This window comes from Vanessa cardui, chromosome 20 (assembly GCF_905220365.1).
Source record: "Vanessa cardui chromosome 20, ilVanCard2.1, whole genome shotgun sequence".
NCBI classification, from domain to species: Eukaryota; Metazoa; Arthropoda; class Insecta; order Lepidoptera; family Nymphalidae; genus Vanessa; species Vanessa cardui.
In genome coordinates, this window is record NC_061142.1 from 11,586,163 (window position 1) to 11,608,998 (window position 22,836).

Genomic DNA, 22,836 nt, shown 5'->3' on the forward strand with positions numbered 1-22,836 from the left:
CAACTTGACGAAATTGTTGTGATAGGGAAGTACTCGAAATAGTTGGTTATGAACAATAGTGCATGCTCTATACAGACGATTTTATGTAATAACAGTTGTAATTTCTCAAACTTATACGGGATTTTGCTTCTGAAATATTTTGGCGATTGTTTTTTTTTTCAGCATTAAAACAACATCTTTCATCCAGCAAATTTCCTTCGGTAACAATCAGTGATATCTTGTGTTTTTGTGATTAGTTTTAAAGGGCGAATGACCCGAACATAAGTCCCTAGTTATTTCACATATAAGAAATGGTTAAAATTGGTTTCTTACAGCGCCAATATTTACTGGAAGTGGTCACCATTTGTCATCAGCCGTCTGTCTATCTATTTATAAAAAAAAATCGCCCATCAAAAGAACTTAAGAGCTTCAACAATCCACGTGGTGGTAGAATACCAACTAAGGTGATGAGTATGATTTTATAGAACGGTATATTTTTGCCAAGTAGCTGAAATCAGACATATTTTTTAAACATGTGGCCCTGATCTCTAATAAATGGGATAGGTTTAAAGATATGATTGTTGAACCCTTATTTTAAGATACTATTTTTGTTGTGTTACATGAAAACAATTATATTGTAATGACAGCCATTTAATTATTAAATAAATAACAAAGAACTTTCGACAGAAAAATAAATTAGAAATACTTTCTTTAACTGAAACTGGGAATGAAAACTCGGCAGACGGCATTTAATTCCACGAAATTTTAATTAGAATCATTTGTCAATATATTAAGTCAAGAGGCCCAGTGGTTAGAGCATTTTAAAGGATGATTGCGGGTTCAAACCCAGGCAATATATTCATATTCATGTGCTTAATTTGTGTTTATAATCTCGTGCTCGTCGGTGAAGGAAAACATAGTGAAGAAACCTGCATGTGTCTAGTTTCATAAAAAAATTGCGACATGTGTAATCCAACAATCCGCATTGGAACAGCGTGATGAAATATGTTCCAAACCTTCTCCTCATAGGAGAAGAGGCCTCAGCCCATCAGTGGGAAATTTATTGGCTGCTGTTGTTATTGTTGTTTATTGTTGGTTTCAATATATTACTTGTTCAGACAGCATTTAAAGACTAATTTTGACTGTCGTTTTTTGTTACCTCTATCTACTACCTCTGTACTACCTTAAAATAAAACATAATCATTACATCGTATAAAACAATCTCGCTTACCAATGTCTATCCCTATGTATGCTTAAATCTTTAAAATTACGCAACGGATTTCAAAGCGCGCTTTTTAATAGATAGAATGATTCGAGAGGAAGGTTTTTGTATATGATACTGGGACAATATAGTAAAGAAATATTGATTATTTTAGATGTTTCCAATGTGATGTCGTAAATAAACAAATTCCGTAGAATATATATGCCTTCCATTATAAATTTATAATGATTACGCAACAATTTTTATGACTCATTACAAAAGTCTATATCTAAATATTTACTTAAAAGTTTAGCGGCATTAATGGCAACAGGAGGGCTGGTTAATTTTTTGTCCAAAGGATTGAAACTGTGATTCAATTGTCAATATTTGTATTGATTTGCACAGTAACTATTTTTAATTAGCTATAGTTGACGTTAATAAATCTTACTAACAATTTTATATATTTCGTTCATAATTAAATAATATAATAATATATATGTTAAAGTTTCTGTATTTCATATAATAAGATATGGAATCACGCTCGATCGCCTGAACGGAATCGAATGTGGCATAAAATTATATGACGGAACATATCCAAAGACATAAAATTTATTTATATCTAATATATTTTTTATTGTAAAATCTAAATAAAACAAAAAGAAAATCTACAAATATAAACCGTACTTTATGGAAATAATTATTCTCCTTTAAAATTTGCAAATTGAATCAGTTGTGCCAGAAATATATGAAGATTACACTGATGACTGTATACATTCTTATAAGTTTAGTATGATTTCTTTTAACTTTTTTTTCATTACCAATATTCCTATTTACCCCTCCTTTTAAGTGTATTTTATAGGAGCGCTTACAACATTATTCTAAGGGTCAAGATTAATCCTGGAACTTTTTTCATCGCTAGATGAATCGTATACCATTGTGCTATTGAGGCTTATGCATAAATAATGTTCTAACACACTTATTATATGAGTCTGGTTATAAGTTGAAAATGAGCTTATGAAATCTCAAACTATACGCGGTATTTCAAAAATGGTTTTAAAAACTGAAGTAATAGTGTTACCAGCATAATGTCCCCGATAGTAGAAGTGGATGCTGGCAGCTCAGGCGCCGGAACAACGCTATCTATGTACTGCGCTTTTGATATATTGTCGCCTAGTTTTTAGAAAGTATGTTGCGATGCTATCATTTATGTATAACCCATCAACAATGAAAATACTAGATATATTATACACGTTTTATTTTGGCCTAGTTATGAAACTTGTCTTATAGTGTAGATTGTAGCTAAATTTACCCACCATTCATTAGATATTTTACCATCAAACAACAGTGCTCAATATTGCTGTGTTTCAGTTTAAAGTGTGAGTGAGCCATTGTAACTACAGGTACAAATAATATCTTAGTCCCCAAAGCTGGTGGCGTATTGGTGATTTAAGGAATGGTTATATTTTTTCAGGGTTATCTAAGGGTAAAGGTGACCACTATCCATCCAGTAGATACACAACAAAAATAATTTTGCAATCAAAATTAACTTTTAAAGACCTTATTTATCGTTGTAATACCATTTATAAAAGAAGATATTGTGTGTTAACATGTTTATATCAAATGAAAAACTACCACAATTGTATGTATTATCAAGAATTGGAATGATGAAAAATATCAATAACAAAAATGTTCTTATTAATCAATCTTACTCAAATTTTAATAGGCTTTTAATTGTGATCGCAGAACTGAATTAAGGTGTTAACAACCGGTTTTGATTGAGGAGGTTCGATTCCCAGCCGAGTCGATGTAAAAAAGTTGTTTACTTTTCTACGTTGTCTTAGGTCAGGGTGTTTGTAGTACCGTTGTTACTTCTGATTTTCTATAACACAAATGCTTTAGCTACTTACATTGGAATCGAATGTATGTGTTTTTGTCTTATATTTATTTAATAAATTATTGCCCCACCCAATATATTTGGCGGTTTAAATTTTAGTATCTATCATTTATAATATCAGATAAAAGTTTTACCAGAATAGTATACGACTGTGACCCATAGGGATACGTTGTTACGTTCTCTTTGTCTGTTGTTCTCGAACTATTTACATAAAAAAAAAAACTTAAGAGTTTATCGTCAATTTCCTAAATTGATTCATCTAAACTTTCCAAATTTGGTAACCATAACTTGACAACTCCGAAACGTGACGTGGTACACTTGTGTCAGGGAACTTTCTGGGAGTTTATCTCATCAAGTTTAAATATTATCGTTTGATGTCAACTGGGTTTATTGCGGAACGGTCCCTTAAGGGAATCAAGAGGCATATGTTTACAACCGAAGTTTTTGTTGTTTATGTTATTGTAACTTTTGAATTAAAACTGACGCTAAGACGTAAATGCTTCTACGTATTGCTTTATATTTATTACCGACACTAGCTGTGCCTGCGACTTTGTACGCGTTTGAATTTAACAAAAAAATATATCATTGTAGCCTAAGTTACTCCTTATTATATCAGTTATCTGCTCCTCTGTTCCAGAGATAAACCGAAATAAACAGACAGACAAACAAAAATTTTAAAAAATGTTATTTTTATTTATGTGACGTCAATATTATTCTTCTTCAGACATGTCTTTTTAAACACTCTGAGGATAATTTTCACTAAAGTTGCATGTTGTGATTTCAGAAAAGAATAAACAAACACACGTAATACATACATTATAGCGTCACACTTCAATTTATTGAGCTATAAAATGTATGAAATGTCCGATTTCAACGATGACAGACATTCAATCAAAGTTAATGCGGCATTCCTTGAAACATATTGTAACGCTTAAGTATGTGCGTAAATAAAATTGAACACTCTGTATAATATTAGGAATCTTGCTGATGTCTCAGTGTATTCAAATAGATTTGCAAAAGCAATGAATTAGTATATATTTATTCTCTTCTCGTTACATATTTTTATAGTCAATTTTGATAGATAGCCGGTAGATTTATATTTAATACAGCCCTATAAAATGTCGATTGATAATGAGTAAAATCCTTTCCAAATAAACTATACTAGCTGACCCGGCAAACTTCGTACTGCCACAATCGAAATACTTAAATAGTCCAAATGTGATGAGCATAGAAACCATTGCACGCAGCGACACTGGTGATCTAACAGTAACAATAAATAACTGATACTTAAATTAAAAGCGACACTATCAATATTTTTTTCTATATTTTCAATGACACAGGAATCATGAGGTTGTGTAATAAATTCCCATGTCGCTATAATTAAGTCCTTACAACATAAAGTTTGCAAAACCATTTATTGTAAAATACCATAAGTTTTATTTTGACACTCATTTGCAATCCAAATCAATATAATTTCACTAAATACAACACAGATAAATAATATAGGTGGCCAAGTTTTATTATGGTAATGTTGCCTAAAATATTTTGAAAATATTGTCTGATTTATATTGCTCATAAATAGTCACGTTACAACAATTAGATGCTTACACAAATTAAAATTTTAACAAAAAGAAAAACCGACTTCAAACAAAACAATATTTTAAAACAAACTAATATGCACTAAAAAGTAATAAAAATAATTGCGTATGCAAAATATTTATCAGAGTCCTCCTAAGTAAAATAAAATGAAAAGCATTAGAGTACTTAAAGGTCGATTTACGATTATATTAACGTAGTTACAATTATTGTTATTGTTGTTGTTATCGAGTCAGTATATTATCGTATAAAACCAAGCCAGCCAAGAGCTGATACTGAGTCCAAATATGACGACCTCCGTGGTCGAGTGGTGTGTATACCGGTTTTCATGGGTACGCCACTCCGCGGTCCCGGGTTCGATTCCCGGCCGAGTCGATATAGATTATCATTCGTTTTCTACGTTGTCTTGGATCTGGGTGTTTGTGGTACCGTATTTACTTCTGACTTTCCATAACACAGTGCTTTAGCTACTTACATTGGGATCAGAGTAATGCATGTGATGTTGTCTCATATTTATTTATTTAATTGACCTTGTTAAAAAACTTTGCAAAAGAGCTAATCTATGTCGTACATCATAAGGTCACACATCCTGTTGAAATGCAGCAACGAACGTAAGCACATTAAAATTTTACTAAGGACAATAACCCACCTACCGCAACCTCGCCGTAAGCTGTTTAGGAGTTGCATTGATTATCATATTCGACTATGATTGTTGTTGTTGACTTGTATTACTTGAACACGTTACGAAAGGTAACTCAAATGTCCAAATAACCCATATAAGATTCCGCCGAGTATCGCTTACGTGTTCCTCAGAATTGAAGAGTTTCGTTACTTTGGATCCCATGCTCAGAATCTAACCAAACGTTCACCCCTTAACAGATAACAGTACCCTTGAAGTATAACTTTTCTACTAAAAAAATAATCATCAAAATTGCTTGCGTGATTTTGAGTTATTTACCTATTTATTATCGCTCATGCATAATGCAAATTTAAGACTTATGTGGTTTTCATATGGATACCATCATCAGAATTGGATAATATTAAAATGGGACCACACGGGACCACAGTTTCATTGCGTGTAATGGTTTAACATCTGCGTTTTTTTTGCGACTGGAAGAAATTAGTAAATTCGAGAAATAGATGTAACGAACTCATATGTAGCTCACCGCATGGACCATGTACCATATTTTTAACGACAACGTGAAATAACTCTGGATCAAGAGTTTGATCTGTAGTTTCAGCTGATATAACGTTATCAATTTGATCCGGAGTTATTTTAAGGAACTGGCAAATTAATACATTTGCATTAGGGAATCCCCTCTTTTGCTATTCTGTGGAGTACATATGGCACCTCTCCAAATATACATAATTTTACAATTAAATCTAAAAGTGCTTTCAATTTTTGGCGAAAAACACGTTCTGTTATTTCATGACGATCAGTTGTCGACTGTCCTTCAAATAAATTGTTTTTTAATATCATTCCACTGCGGATTACATGTAAATGTAATGAACAGATCCGGTCGACTATTATACGATTATGTCGACCACATAAGAAATTGCGTCTTGTTCATATTCGTTCATATGCCGTGGCCAACTAATGAACGAAGATGGCAATATAGTCAATCGCCCGATGTCATTTACATTAGCATCATTCGCTATCGCATCTTGCAAATTAATATATTCTTCGGATCTTAATTTTGCTTTGTTAACGATTAAAATTAAGACGGTCAGTTTCTATTTTGGCATGCATGTCAACGATGTACTGATGATATAGTTTTTATTATCTCGAGATATAATTTTGTGCTTGTGGACGAACCATCAATCGATACGAATAAAAATTCATGGCAGTAACCTTTTTCTGCATATTTAGGCACGAAAAAAAATGCACACAAAAAATGCATTTAAACGTACAGCGTTTAAATGCATTTTTTTTATAGTAATAAATTGAAATTATTCGTATTACCTTTTGAAACTGGTGGATCAGTGTACTCATTTTTAATTAATACTTACTTTTATTTTGACAGTACAATTCCCCGTCTAAAAAATCTCCATTAACAAAATGACTGATAAATGAAGAACCACTCGACCGATTTTGTGCAAACTTCACATAAACCTTCTACTAAATAGTCCGAACAACCCCTGAAAATTTGGTTAGGATAGGTGAGCCCGTTCTTGAGTTATAAAGTGATATCGAAAATGCCACTTATTTTTATATACATAAATTCGAAAAATTTATTAACGATGATGTAAATAATGCAAAATAAATTTTAAAACATCAATGTTTTATCGTCTAACATCGATAATCATAGAAAATCAATGATAATCCTCTAATAAATCTATTTCTAAGTAAAAACAATTTTGTTGTTTTTATTATATTCTTAGCATTTTTATCATACTTACTCACCTTCTAAACCTTCCCTGGACTTCCACAAATAATTCAAGACCAAAATTAGCCAAATCGGTCCAGCCGTTCTCGAGTTTTAGCGAGACTAACGCACAGCAATTCATTTTTATATATATAGATTATTCAAAAATGTCTTGCGTAATTCAGTATTTTAATAGCTGAATTATAATTGTATGAGTTTCTATGGAAACAGTCCCTAACAATAATAATACTTTCACATAACTAAAATAAGCTTGCCATTTTTGGGAAAAATGTGAATAAATCAGATGAAGCTCACAATATACTCAAGTAACAAAAGCAAATACAAAATCAAAAACGCATACAAATTTCATATAGTAGGAACCGACGGTATCTTTTTTTTCAAATACATCATCATCATCATCATCATCATGTCAGCCGTAAGACCTCCACTGCTGAACATAGGCCTCTCCCACTGATTTCCACCTTGACCGGTGAGTAGCGGCCTGCATCCAGCGATACCCCGCGGACTTGTCAAATACATCAATTATAAATAATGAAAGTTAGGTACAACCATTTTTTGCTGTGTCTCCTAAGCCGAGATAAGGTGCCTGTAGCATAGACAAAACACGCATTATTGAAACTTTATTACGACAGGATAGCAAGCAAGTAGAGTTCAGCTGCACGCAACATTTAATGTTGTGCAAAATTTTTAAATAGTTTAGAATTCCGAGTTATTTCAGCTCCTTTATTTAATCTGCACATGTACTGTAACACGTTCATTGCGGGACGAGGTCGTATAGACCTCGTATGTGACCCTTGCAGTGTCGCAAAGAAAAACATAGACTTTACTGTCATGTGGAGGCTGTAACGTCTATTTGATGTATTGTAGGAAAGTAAAAGAAAAATACATATATTTCTATGATGCCTATTCAAAACAGACTGCTATGGTGTACATACTCAATACGGGTTCTCTTTTTTCCATGTCCATGTACCTGAAAAAAAAATTCGACCAAATTACAGCATCACATCACTTCGAGTTTTTTATTCTTACAGGTTACAGGGTCTAATAAGCCCCGTACCGGTATTATGATGGTTTTGATACGAGGTCTGAAGCGTCCCGTACCACAGAAATAGAAAACTAAAAACAATGATCCAACGTGGAAACTAGATTCAGATTGTAAAGTTTCTCTTATTTGACAATAACCTAGATACCCCATAATCAGTGGAACTATAAGAAATATTTGTCAGAACTCATATCAATAATGTTCCATCACCTTAAGCAATAAGTCCCTTGTATCTGTGGTTAGACGGCTCCCTCGCCCTTTGAATCGGAACATAGCAATTTTAATTTTTGCCTTTTGTTTGCTACCAATGTATATGGTATGGATATATGATAATGTAGGTGGAATCCTGTGATGTGATCCTAATGAAATGGCTTGTACGAAGTTGTATCATTAAGTAAGTCACTGACTATTTATTATTAATTACTATTGAATACAAGACGTAAGGACGTAAGCTTATAGCGCCAAGTTTCTGATTCTAGTGATTTATCACAACAATTTAGTAAATTGTAATCAAAAATCCTCTTTATTTTCCAGCGCTTCTAAAATTAGACCTTAACCAATTTTCTATGTGCAGCTATCGTTACATAATTACTGGGACAAAGACTTTAGTAATATATTACACACATACACAATTTAATCATAACTGAAGGAAGAAAACATAGAAATAAAATGCAAATTGATGCGTATTGCACACATTCACAAAATAACCAGCAAAACTTCACGCGATAATTTGACATCGCAATAACTTCTTTCAGAGTCGTGTGTAGGCGCCTTAATCCTTATTTAAGTTTTTAATATACACACGGTTGTACGCTTTGCATCTCACTGTAACGAGATTTTATGCGTCGTGACTTAAATCCGTGGAGGGTATTATATGTTTTGCTCTGAAAACTTCCATGCAATTTTCTCGCGGGTCTTTTTGGAAGATTGTGTCAACAGTAATTTTGTTAAACAACTTTATGGTTTTAAAGCCGAGTTTAGGGACATTCTGTTTTCACTGGGTGTTCTTTATGGTTACCACTCATTTCCAATTACAGTCGCTGTGCTAGATAGTTTGTAGTTTTAATACAGTTTTTAAATTAAACAATTTTTAAACGTGTATTTTGTTACTATTTGGAAACATTGTTTAACTGGCTTGGACCATAACACTTAATAAAGACGAGATAAGTTTTCTAAATTTGGTAATTTAGTTAATTATTTCGTCTTTGTTACTATCTTTTTTTCAAAATTATTTGTCAAATAAACCTAATGGTCATTTAACATAAATGTTTTAGAAATTATTTTACTAAGGAGACATTTCATTCTGATTATGTATCTTAAAATGAGTGATAACGCATGTCCTATATAATAAACTATATATTAAACAAAAATCCTTACATTTCGAGAGGTCGTTTCGTGATTTTCAATATTTATTTCTTAGGGTGGACGTACCTATGGAAATTTATTATTTCTGATCTTAGAGGTAAGGAAATGGATATTTGACTTATGTTTATGAGTGTAAGACACCTGAAACCTGTCTGAAAATTCATCACCCAAGATGATGTTGTCAAATAATATGTCTTATGAAACTATGTCTCTTCAAAGTAGGTTTTTATAAAGCTTTCAAAATCAAAATAATTTGCAAAAAGTTGTTCATTAAAACGAAAATTTTCAATTTGTTTTATCACATTACACCTCTTGTTTATCTTCATCATCAATTTCCGATATTATCTTAAACCTCGTGCTCGGTGGTAAAGGAAAACAACGTGAGGAAACCTGTATGTGTCTGATTTTATCGAAATTCTACCACATGTGCTTCAACCCGCATTGGAAAAGCGTGGTGGAATATGTTTCAAACCCTCTCCTTAATGGAAGAGGAGGCCTTAACCATGCAGTGGGCACTTTACAGGCTGTTACTTTACTTAGCTTATATTAAAACGAATTAATTTTTCAAGTCCTATAATTATCATATTAATAGTCATATTTATAGTCAACCATTCGTTGATAAATTTATTTTTAATGCGGTATTCCTTGACATTTGAGTTAAATGCAGAAACAAAACAGCGTTTATTGAACAGTGGAGTTTTTAATTTAACGCTGGATAAAATATCTTGACATCCAGTTAGCGTTCCGTCGTGATCGCTGCCTCTTTTTTTCTCTCGCTAAGCAACATTGAAGCAAAGATTACTTAAGTTTGTATTTATTTAAAATAGTTCTTTTGTTTACATTGTGTTTTAATCATTGTTCGTTGTTTTATACATGACAGGTGTGAGTTAATGCACTTGGCATTAAAACAAATCATGTCACCATCATCATTGCATAGTATAAAACAAAGTTACGTAACGGATTTTGATGTGTTTTTATTTTAATAGATGGAGTGATTTGAGAGGATGGTTTTTGTATATAATACGTGAACAATATAGTAAAAAAACAATGATATTTAGACATTCTCTAGTATATTTAGTACCAGCACACGCGCGAAGCCGGGTTGGATCATTGGTCGAAAAGCATAACCGTATCTGCCCTGTTACTTTATTTAAATTTTGCTTTTATTTTTGCCGAAAGGGCACAGATTATTTTACAAATGTCCCGTGCGGTGGAGAGAACACGATGGACTAAATATAAATAGCAGTTTGACGTGTGCCGAGTTGTCACTTGCATATGTCTATAGAAAAAGGCCAGCGCCAGCTAGTGATCGAAATTGGAGTTGTGAAGTTGTCTGTATCTAAATGTAGTTTCGTACCTTGAACTTTGTGGAACTTACTTTCAAATCAAGTCTTCAATGACTTCATCAGAATAAATGTGTCTACTGTGTATGTGCCACCAACCTTGGGAACTAAGATGTCATGTCCCTTGTGCTTGTAGTTACACTGGCTCACTCACCCTTCAAACCGGAACACAACAATTCTGAATATTGTCATTTGGCGGTAGAATAACTGATGAGTAGGTGGTACCTACCCAGACGGGCTTGCACAAAGCCCTACCACCAAGTAACAGGGCAGGGCTTTCAAAGAAAACTTAGAGAATAGCCCTGCAGCTGTGATTTTCATAGTTCTTTTCTAAAGTGTACACCCTGAACTGATACTGATTTTAAATGAAGTCACATATAATATCAAAAATATGACCTCTTTTACGCCTTATAAAATCCCGTGTATGATATGTGGGATTCTTAGTTTATAGCCTAATTTATTAATTATATTATGGTATATTTTGATATTTACAAATTTATATTGTTAAGGCATCATAAATTTGTCTATTACAGACTTTACTTACTTGCTTATGAATTGTAGGCTAAATAAATTTGATTAACTAAAACTTTGTAATTAATTTTAGATCCTCCAGTTGCGCAAATATCTTTGGTTGAGCCGAAAGAACCACGGTTGCTACGAGAAGATGAAGATGCTGTGCTACTATGCTCATCATATGCCTCACCTCCAGCATATAACTTCACTTTCTATAAAGGAACAGAGGTAAGTCACACAAAGCACTTTCTTATTTACTTTTCTCATTTCTATCTTTCTCTTACACAAGTACATTTAGGTCGATCGACTAATATCTTGATTTGATAGTTTGCTTTGAATCATTTTCAACCGACTTTAAAAAGGAGAAGGTTTTTTTTTTTTTTCTTTATTTATTATAGAGGGTTTTTTCACTAAGTGAATATGTCACCCTCGTCATTATATACAGTTAAATACATTTCTTACATCACATATTAGTACAATACAGTCATAGATAAGGCTTTCTAATTTCTATTTTTGAGAGCTAAATTTACAAATTTATAAACAGATTTAGCTTCGTTAGACAATGGAGAAGCTAAAATGCTATTATAAACACCAATATTATAACCACGACTAGCGACAACAGCTCCCTTTAGCGCCCTAACACGAACACATTCTTCTAAAATGTGATAGACATCCTCTACCACACCGCACACAGTACAATTAGGAGAATTCACTTTTCTCATCATATATCCGAAACTATTCAGTGGAATGTGACCAGAGCGCAATCTTAAGGCAGTTGTAATATCTTTGCGCTTTAATTTGGAATTTAGGAACCAGAGAGATCCAAAAAGTCTAGGTTGTATAGTTTTATACCAGATTCCTTTGGTAAGCGATCTTTCATTAAAATATTCAGACCACATCTCATGATATATTCGTTTAATATCCCCTAAAAGATCGGTGGGACTAGGTAAACACTTAAATTCAATACCATCGGATATAGCTTCTTTAGCTAGTCGGTCAACTTCCTCATTTCCCACTAACCCGACATGAGATGGTATCCATTGCAAGATTATTGTTTTATTATTAGATTTAAACTTTGATAAACATTTTAAAATAGTGAAAGCAATAGGAAGACCTCTGTGGGGTGCTGTACATTTTAAGATATGTAAAAGAGCACTTTTCGAGTCGGTAAATATAACAAATTTATGAAAATCAATCGATTCAATGTAGGACAAGGCTTCAGCGATTGCCACAAGCTCAACAAACATAATCGAGACTCTTGCTTTAATTTGAAATTTTGAATAGATTCCCGTATTATAATCTAAAAAAGCAGCGCCACTGCAGCTAATGTCTTTGGAACCATCTGTGTATATTTTATAAAATCCAGAATACTCTTGACTCAGTTTCTGATAACAAAGAGCTTTTAAATAATCGGAATCAAAACAATGTTTCGGTTTGCTAATACCTTCAATAACAGGCTTTACGATATTAGATAAATTAAAGTTGTTTAACCACATATCCAAAGAAAACATTTCGTTTGAATCACTACTAGACATTTCTTTTACTTTCAAATTATTATGTAAAATATATAACAATGGTTTCTTTTTACGTCGCCAATAAAAATTATTCATGAAGTTAGAAAGGGTCTCTAATAGATATATAATATCATTATTTTTAAATGACTTACACTTTAACCAGAACTTACCGGCCAGGAAATGTCTTCGGAAAAATAAAGGACACAAACATAACTCGGATTCCATTACGTGTATAGGCGTGCTTTTTATAAAGCCCCCTATTAAACGCAAACAAATATTTTGAACTCGATCTAATTTCTTTAAATTACTCGCGCAACTATTATCATATAAAAAACTCCCATAATCAATTCGACTACGAATAAGAGCTAAGTATAAATGTCTTAAATGTGTTAGATGTACACCCCAATCTGTACCAACTAATACTTTAACTTCACGGACTTCATTAATATGTTTACCCCACCTTAGATTTCGATCTAACCAAAGACCCAAATATTTCACGCTATTGACTAATTCTATTTGGTGTCCCTTAACTCTAACGTCAATAGATTCTGTATGATAACCTCTTTTAAAAACACATATTTTGCTCTTCATATATGAAATATCTAAGCCAATTCTTGATAACATGCTGTGAATAGTCTAGAGCAGTTTGAATTTTAATTTGACCCTCATAACTCGATTGACAATGAGTATAAATAACAAAATCATCAGCATATTGAGATATAAATAGGATTTTTTCAATATTACTACATATATCTATTGTTGCTACGTTAAATAACAAAGGGGATAAAGGATCTCCCTGAGCGAGTCCGCGAGCCGTAAATCTACTTATTGATTTATTATCAACTTCAATATGTAAAATTCTTTCTTGTAAAAAACTTAACAAATATCTACAAATTTTTGAACCCACATTTAATCTATCTAAAATATAAATTAATGAAACATTGTCAACGTTATTATATGCATCCTCAATATCTATGAAACATCCTATTGTAGAATAACCTTTCGAAAAACCTATTTGAATTCTAGTTGTAAGGCTACTTAAACTATCTAAACATGATTTACCTTTTCTAAATCCCACAGTATTAACAGAGAAGACATTTTTTCTTTCTAGGTACCATTCAAGTCTTCTGTATAAAATATAGTGAAAAATTTTACACAAACATGACAATAAAGAAATAGGACGGAACGACTTGTTATTGTCATGATCTCGACCGGGTTTGGGAATAGGTATAACCTTAATTTCTCTCCATTGTTTTGGAACATAATTATTAGCTAAAAGCTATTATATAATGTCAAAAGGGCCAATTTTCCTGACTTATGTAAATTTTTAACCATAGAATAAGTTATACCGTCTAATCCAGGAGATCCTTTGATTTAATACACGATTCTAGCTCCTGCAGCGAGATAGAACATTCTATTTTAGGGTTGAAACTCAAAAAATCAGGACATGGCGGGGACACAAAGTCAGGGGTTAACGAACGAAGGAGTAATTTAGCACATGTAGGATCAACATTACGTTTTATAGTCCTATATCCTTTTAACCAAGCCATTTTACGCCACATTTCATTACTACTTACATTTTCATCCACTGAAGTCCAAGTATTCTGGAAGTTATTGTCTTTAGCACGTCGAATGGCTCTTTGAGCTAAACCAATATAATCTTTTAATTTATTAAAATTTTGTGGGATCGGATTTCGTCTAAACTCTGCCAGTGCCAATCTACGTTGAGCAACTGAAAGAGATAAATTTGGAGACCAAAAAGGACGTCGAGCAAAATTAGATTCTGGATTCTGGCTATACTTTATTATCGGTATAGATTTATCAGCAGCGTCATTAATAATTGAGACAAATTCATCATATCCCTTCTGCAGATCTGAAGTTAACGAATAGTTAGCAAACTTTTCACCCGAAACCATTTTATACATGTCCCAATTGGATTTTCGAAAATTTCTACGTAATAAAGGAGGATAGGATTGAGTGTTATGAGTGGATAATTTAATTATTAAATGATCACTACCTAAAGATTCATTTAAAACTTTCCAATGAAACTTTAGAGATACATCTAAAGACCCTAATGTAACATCTGGGGCTGACTGCTGAAGTATACCCTCAATTAGCCTCATTCTGGTCGCCTGTCCATCATTAAGGACTACATATTGACTATCTATTAATGAATCAAATATTAGAGATCCTCTTGTATCTGTTTTCGAAGACCAAGTGGAGTGATGAGCATTAAGATCACCTAAAATCAATGTTTTTGACATAAACAACGAAAATATTCTATCCCAGTCAAATGAGGAAATAGTAATACGTGGAGGACAATAAATTGAAATAATATTTTCTACTGGTGAAAAGTTAGTCAACTTGACACATACAACTTCAATATTAGTATTTTCTATGAGTATACGTTGAGCAAAGGATTTAACAGTTTTGTGAACCAATACTGCTACTCCCCCATAAGAGTCATGTCTGTCCTGTCTATAAATATTATAATTGTTAATTTTTAAATCACTACCAGGTTCAAGCCAAGTCTCACTGATAGCGGCAACGTGAATTTTTTCTTGGTTTAAAAGTTCTGTAAATGATAATAATTTCGGTCTAACGCTCTGGGCATTCCACTGAATAATGTTTAATTTATTAATTACTTTAGAATTCATTTTGTATGAAAAACTAGTAAGTCTACAATATTTTTAAGGTAAGGCCAATCAGATATATACTCTACAACGAACAAAATCATCCATTCAACACACAACTTAATAGCACGATGCACCTTATCTAAAGGAGAAGGTTATCAATTCGTCTGTATTTTTTTTTTATTTTGTATGTTACCTCATAACTTTTCACTGGGTGGACCAAATTTGATATTTTTTTTGTTGTTTGAAAGGTAGTGTTTTCCGTGGAATTCCATTTTAATTTTATCTTTTCCGATGATGGTATCCCTATGAAAACGATATAAGTATTAAATTTACATTATGTATATGCGTGACAAATAGGTGAATAACTCAAAATTGTGCCAACCAAGGGTAGTTTAGTGAAAGTTTGGTATTTGAAATTTTTGAGGCTTGTGCCCGTGGCTGACACCGGGTCCAAACATAACAATAACTATAACTACGTTATATAATCGTAAATCGACTTTTAGTAGTATAATAATTTCATTTTACCTAGGAGGACTCTAAAAAATATGTTAAATATGCAATTATTTTTAGTGCATTTTTATTTCTTTAAAAATATTTGAAAATATTGTTTTGTTTGAAGTCGGTTTTTCTTTTTGTTAAAATTTTTATTTATTATAATATTTTCAGCAAATACTCCTCAACTGAAATTACATCGTGTAATTTTATTGTAAAGTATAAGTTCAATCTCTTTTAACGGGATAGGTAGGTAAAGTTTTAAGGTAAATTTGACAAGACATCGGTTCTCATGCAGACAGGGTCAGTCTTGCGGTCATTCCCAACGGATTCTGCCTTCCATAGACTAATGACCGGAGTGACAACAGATGCAGGATCAATGACTTCTGAAAGTCTGTGACAAAGTGTTTCTTGACTAGAAAATGCAAGACATAGTATCGGATCCAACAGGAATTTGAAACCAAGATATTTAGATAGCCATTGTATACTACGTAGAATTAACTTCTTTAATAAAACAACAACACACATTTAAAAAAATGCCTAAGAAAAATAAATTGATCAAATATTTTATTTTCATGGAGAAACTTTAAATACTTCTCTCCAGGGTCGTTAAAAATTTCTACTTATATATAAATTTGAAAATTATTCAAAAAACCACAACTGACATTACATCTATACATAGAACCTTTTAAAACTAAACCTTTTATTCTTAGCAGAATCATCTCTCAAAAACTGGTTAGAACTTAGTACATCAACAGACAATGATTATACTTTTAAAATTAAAACAAAAGTTTTATTGAAAAATTTGCATCAAGTTAATAAAAACACTGGGGTTAATAGGATAATTTATAGGGGCAATTAATTAACTAGTTAAGGGAAGCCTCTCCGAGTATAATGAAGTTTATTTAGGTCCAAACATGGGTTGCTTCTGTAACTCCTACATGTATTGCGGCGAGTAACTTGTTGATGGAATCATCGGTGACTTTAAGTTTCCTTTGGATTTCATTATATTAACATAGTTATTCCTTCACATTAATAATAAGAAGTTCTGTAGAAATTTCTTTGATAACATCAAAAATATCTTTAATATAAAATAAAATTAATATGGATAAGGTTCTTTTTGGGATTCTTATTACTAGGTATTATATAGGTTATCTTTTTGAATCATTGGTAGATTCTTGGTCAACATCAATAGGTTAATGTATAAACTTTTTTGTCAAGTGGTTGATTGATCAGGTGTTAGGCTTTAGGGCTATGATCTTCTTTGAAGTTCAAATTTTCTTTAGTTAGTCGCGAAAAAGCTAGGAATTCAAGAAAAGAGCGAACACTTTCTTGACAACGCACCTTCAAGCCTCCCGATGTTGTAAATGTCCATGGGCAGTGGTAATCACTTTCCATCAGATAAGCCTCCTACTCGGTTGTCACCTTTTTTTACCCATGGAAAATCTTCATAGATACCCGACTCTTGGGGGATGTCGGGTTATGTGAGATTGTACTCAGTAAAAATCACATACAGAAAGAGCAACAGACAGAGTTGATTTAGCATTTATAATATCAGTATAAAAATACAGACAAGGATGTTATTTTTGAATAATTAGCGCAGACAGCGCTTTAAACTATAAAGTTTAAGTATACAAATATTATAACATTGTTTAATTTGCAGAAACTATATAATTCATAAGCTATATATTATATTTCTCATCAATCATTCTATATTAGAATTTGCAGTCGCTTCTGAGATCAGTGTGAAAATGTATTACGATATAATCATGCATTATAAATTCACAATATACGTGAAAATAAAATATAATCAAGGCATTTCACAACATACCACTGATTAAAACACTTCAGACGGATTAACCTCTCACGGCTAATCTTAACTCTCCAAGAAAGTTAAATGTGTTTGTTCTATTTTAAACAAATGATTTTCACATTTTCCACCCCACACTATAACCACTATCACGGCTTAAAAGGGCTTTTCACGCAAATTGAAACTTAAGTCGATCGAACTTCACGTAATTCACATGTAGCGTGACGCCACACGCTTAATGAGCCTTTAATTAATACTTTGTGAAAATTCAATTTGTTATTTGCAAGTAAAGAAATAACTTTATAATAGTTCCATTAAAACTCCCGGCCGTGTGAAATTAGTTTTTCAACGATGTAAATCACATTACGATTTATGTGAACTAGCTATGCAAGCCATTTCAACCGTGTGGAACACGATAGAATGCAATATGAACGACTCAATTTCATATTTTATACATTCGCGAAAAATAATGGCTTTAAAAATTTCATTGGATCTTCGTTCTCATGAGTCTCATGAGTTGAGATGGCCCAGTGGTTAGAACGCGTGCATCTTAACCGATGATTGCGGGTTCCAACCCAGGCAAGCACCGCTGATTCATGTGCTTTATTTGTCTTTATAATTCATCTCGTGCTCAGCGGTGAAGGAAAACATCGTGAGGAAACCTGCATGTGACAAATTTCATAGAAATTCTGCCACATGTGTATTCCACCAACCCGCATTGGAACAGCGTGGTGGAATATGTTCCAAACCTTCTCCTCAAAGGGAGAGGAGGCCTTTAGCCCAGCAGTGGGAATTTACAGGCAGTTGTCGTTGTTGTTGTTGTTGTTAAAAATTTCATCGGATCTTCGTTCTCATTATACAACTTCGAATATATATAAAGTTAATGTTAGGAGTGTAATAGTTTTGCTCTTTCAACCCCTTCCTCCTAATCTCAATAATGAGACATTATGTAAGAACAAATTCAGAACTCACCTTAGAATACGATCGTTAGAAATTTGCATGCGATATTGGCTGAAATTATTATGATATGAAGTCGTTAATATTTCTCGAGATACGAAGTGAGATCTGATTGTGAAATAATGCTAACAATGCTGAAATTACGTTTAAGTTTACTATTCGAACATTTAAAAAAAATAATAATGAATATTGGACAACATGATATACATTACTCTGATACCAATGTCAAAAGTAACGACGGTACCACAAACACCCACCCAAGACAAAATGGTAAAAAAATTTACTTTTTCTTGATCGAATCAACCGGGAATCGAACCCGGAGTGAAGTACCATGAACATGAAAACCGGTGTACACACTCGACCACGGAGGTCGTCAAATCAAGTCAAGTCAAGTAGTTTTGGCGAATACATCTCGATAGTAACTAACAGTTCTATAATAAGTGAAGGCATTACGTTTCAGAATCCTTTGTTCTAACGTTGATTTTCTGCCACCATTGCGAATACGCTTAACTCTTTTGAACTCAGTCCAACTCGTCCCGATCCATACTTCTAGACGTCGATAAGAATGGAGGCCGGATGGAATCATTCGCTCACGTAACCGCTAAGTAAAACTTATGTAGAATCTAAGCTGTCATAATACTCACTTATTGCTTCTTTACTTGTAATAAATACTTCATAGTTATTTACTATTATATTATTTTTAAGGCCTCCTCTCCCATTAAGGAGAGGGTTTGAAATATATTCCACCAAACTGTTCCTAGCGGGTTGGTGGAATGGCAGAATTTCAATGAAAATAGACACATGGTTTCCTCACGATGTTTTCCCCGCCGAGCACGAGATGAATTATAAGCACAAATTAAGCACTTAATAGGAGAGACCTAAGCTAAGCAGTGGTAGATTTACGGACTGATACTTTACTTTACTTACTTATATTACTTTTAAAGATAAAAAAAATGATCAAGTAATAATAGTCTTTTATTTCAAATAATTAGAATAGACGATAATAAACTCTGAAATGCATTTAATTAACTTTATAACAGACGCAGAATAAATAATAGAACGTAGTACATAATAAATCACAGTTTATTTGTAGTAACAAAATTCTTTGATTAAACTTTACACGACCGCAACGAATATGTAATTGGCGGTTTTTACTTTATAGAGTTTTAGATGAAATTTCATATTAGTAAGTTTTTAGAATTCGCAACAGTATTTTTAATTATTCTCTTTTATTCTTTATTTAAAATTTAATTAGAAATGTTCCAACATAAATAATTCATACATATTTTTGAATATACATGAATCAATATATATCGTTACATACTATAAAACAAAGTCGCTTACCGCTGTCGGTCCCTATGTAAGCTTAGATCTTTAAAATTATGCAACGGATTTGGATGCGGTTTTTTTGAATAGGTAGAGTGATTCGAGAGGTAGGTTTAATAATACATGAAAAATATAGTAACGACAATAATAATTTTAGAAGTTTCTAATGTGATGTCGTAAATAAACAAATTCTGTATTATTTATATTATAAGTATTGCACCCGTGTGAAACCGGGGCCGGTCGCTAGTTAATGATTTTTTTTTAAGGAATAGGTTTGCGAACGAGCATATGGGCGACCTGATGGTAAGTGTCACCGTCACCCATAGACAATGAAGCTGTAAGAAATATTAACTATTCCTTCCTCCGTCCCTTGTGCCTGTAGTTATGGAACTGGAACACAACAATACTGCGTACTGTTGTTTAGCGGTAGAATATCTAACGACTGGGACCACCTAGTCATCAGATATTATATAAAGTAGGTACCAACCTTGGACGTCGTTCAGATATTATATAAAGTAGGTACCAACCTTGGAGAAATCGTTAGTCAAATCTTGCTTCGAAAATTTCGCATTAAGTGCTTGATGCTAGAAAGTCAGAAATGTTACCCGTGTCTAGATAAGCGCGTTAAGTCGTTGTTCCTGCACCTCAATTCTTTTCAGTAACAGGAATGAGTGCGGTGCCTTTGAAATTAAATTTTGAATATGCTCAAAATTCAACCATGCATATGTACTCAGTAAACGGTTTTTATTTCAGTATTAAATACAGTCACTCTTATTCTATTATATGTATAGATGATGTTACTAAATAATATCTGCACATTGATTCAGGATCACCTGATTCGTGATGACCCCATTGGGGGGATATCGGTGGAAGGCGACAAGTTAATCTTACGAGGTCTAAGAAGACATCACGCTGCGAGATACAGGTGTAGAGCCTGGAATTCCGAGGGAAGTGGATTGAGTGAACCTCTTACTTTCAATGTTTTATGTGAGTGTTTAAGTTTCTCATATTAAGATTCTCTTAAACTGACTATACATTTATAATTATAATATAGTTAGGTGAATGAACAAACGGGCCACCTGATGGAAAGTATTCGTATGAAACATTCCCTACATCACCAATACCCTACAAGCATCCGATGTTAAGATGTTATGTTCTAGCGCCTCTAATTACACTGGCTCACTCATGAAGCACTGCTGTGTTATTGTTGTATAGTATACTGCTAGGTGAAAGTATAACGATCAAGTTTTTCCTATTCTTTTAAGTTTTATAAATAGGAAAATAAGAGTAGTATTCATGTTTTGAAGAAGTTTTCTTTGTGTAAAAATTTTGAAAAAGAACATAAAAATTGGACTTTATCGTAAAGCTGATGTCATTCGCCGATTGTAATGTAATTGTAAACATGAATACTAAATGCACTTTACCATCAATTCGTTAAATAAAGTTTACTAAGACTTCCCATCAATTTCATTAAGTCGATTCAATAGTGGTTCAATCAAAAACATTTTATTGTTTGGACAATTTTTTTTTCTAAATATACTACAAATTTTCTTTACCAACTTGTTAAATAGTTTGTCTAAAAAATGTGTTAGTTATTTACAAATAATACGATGGTTTGCTAGTGGAATTGTATATATTGTAAAAATGAAGATTTTCCTTAGCACGGCCAGAGTGTTCTGCTGGTAGCGTAGTGCAGCAGCTAGCAGGGGCGCCTGGTGGTGAAGTAAGAGCAAGATGCTCCGTCTCCGCACCGTCTGCTAATGACGCTGGTCCACTGAGATTCTATTGGACTTATAATGGGACAAAAGATGTTTTGCCGGTAAGATCATTGATATGTTTTGTGAATAACGATTATGATGATTAAGTTAAGTAACCTTAAAAATTTACATGCCTTAACACGTTGGCAGCGGCATCATTTTTTTTTCATTTCCGCGATACGAGGTTTTAAATACCTGGTATGAAGACTATCATAATACCGATACGGGGCTTGTTAGACCCCGTAACATTTAAGAAACTAAAAACTAAAACTCGATGTTATTATGTGATGTGATCGAATTTTATTTCTTCAATGCGATGCATTGTCAAAGAGACCCGATATAAAAGTAGTCACAACAAAGCATTGGGTTTTTAATAGGCATAATATAAATATATTTTTCATTTTCCTAAAATATATCGAATAGATATTACGGCCTCCACACGACAGATAAATCTGTTTTTCTAAGCACCGCAAAGTAGAAAGGGAGATGGAGATATACGAGGCACATTAGACCCCGCTCGAATTGAACGTGTTAAAGTTTATCATCTATAACTCATATTAACAATTTTAAAACGTATTTTAGATACCTGCATCGAACGTTACTGTTATGGGTGCAACCAGTACCGTCATTCATGGTCTGCCGTCTTTAGACGATGAAGAAGACTTAGGCTGGCTAGCTTGTTGGGCCAGTAATGATATTGGGAACCAGAGGGAACCATGTCTATTTAGGATTATGCCTGCAGGTATGATTAAAACATGGCTATCGTTTTTTTATTTTTTATTTACTAAATAGTGTTTGAGATAACCCAATAGATAAAGCACAGTCAAATGTATTAAAATAAGATTCATTCATTTTTATAAAGCTCGTAAAAACGCAACATGATATAGTTAATAATATTTGCTGTAGCTAAGCATCAAGCAGTTTTCAAAATATTATGTTTTCTTTCTATTTAATTACCACGATGTAAATTAAAGGTATCTTGTTTAAAGAAAAATATAACGTACATTTATTTAATTTTGGTTTT

At 32.9% G+C, this 22,836-nt stretch overlaps 1 protein-coding gene across 1 annotated transcript in view; it reads left to right on the forward strand.

The window, feature by feature from the left end:
* LOC124538491 (nephrin-like) overlaps positions 1–22,836 on the forward strand; it is a 136,589-nt gene that overhangs the window by 110,298 nt on the left and 3,455 nt on the right. The window contains exons 9-12 of the mRNA XM_047115570.1: positions 11,412–11,548; positions 20,883–21,042; positions 21,717–21,874; positions 22,395–22,554. Of these exons, the coding sequence (XP_046971526.1) occupies positions 11,412–11,548; positions 20,883–21,042; positions 21,717–21,874; positions 22,395–22,554 (615 nt within the window). The remainder of the gene's footprint in view (positions 1–11,411; positions 11,549–20,882; positions 21,043–21,716; positions 21,875–22,394; positions 22,555–22,836) is intronic.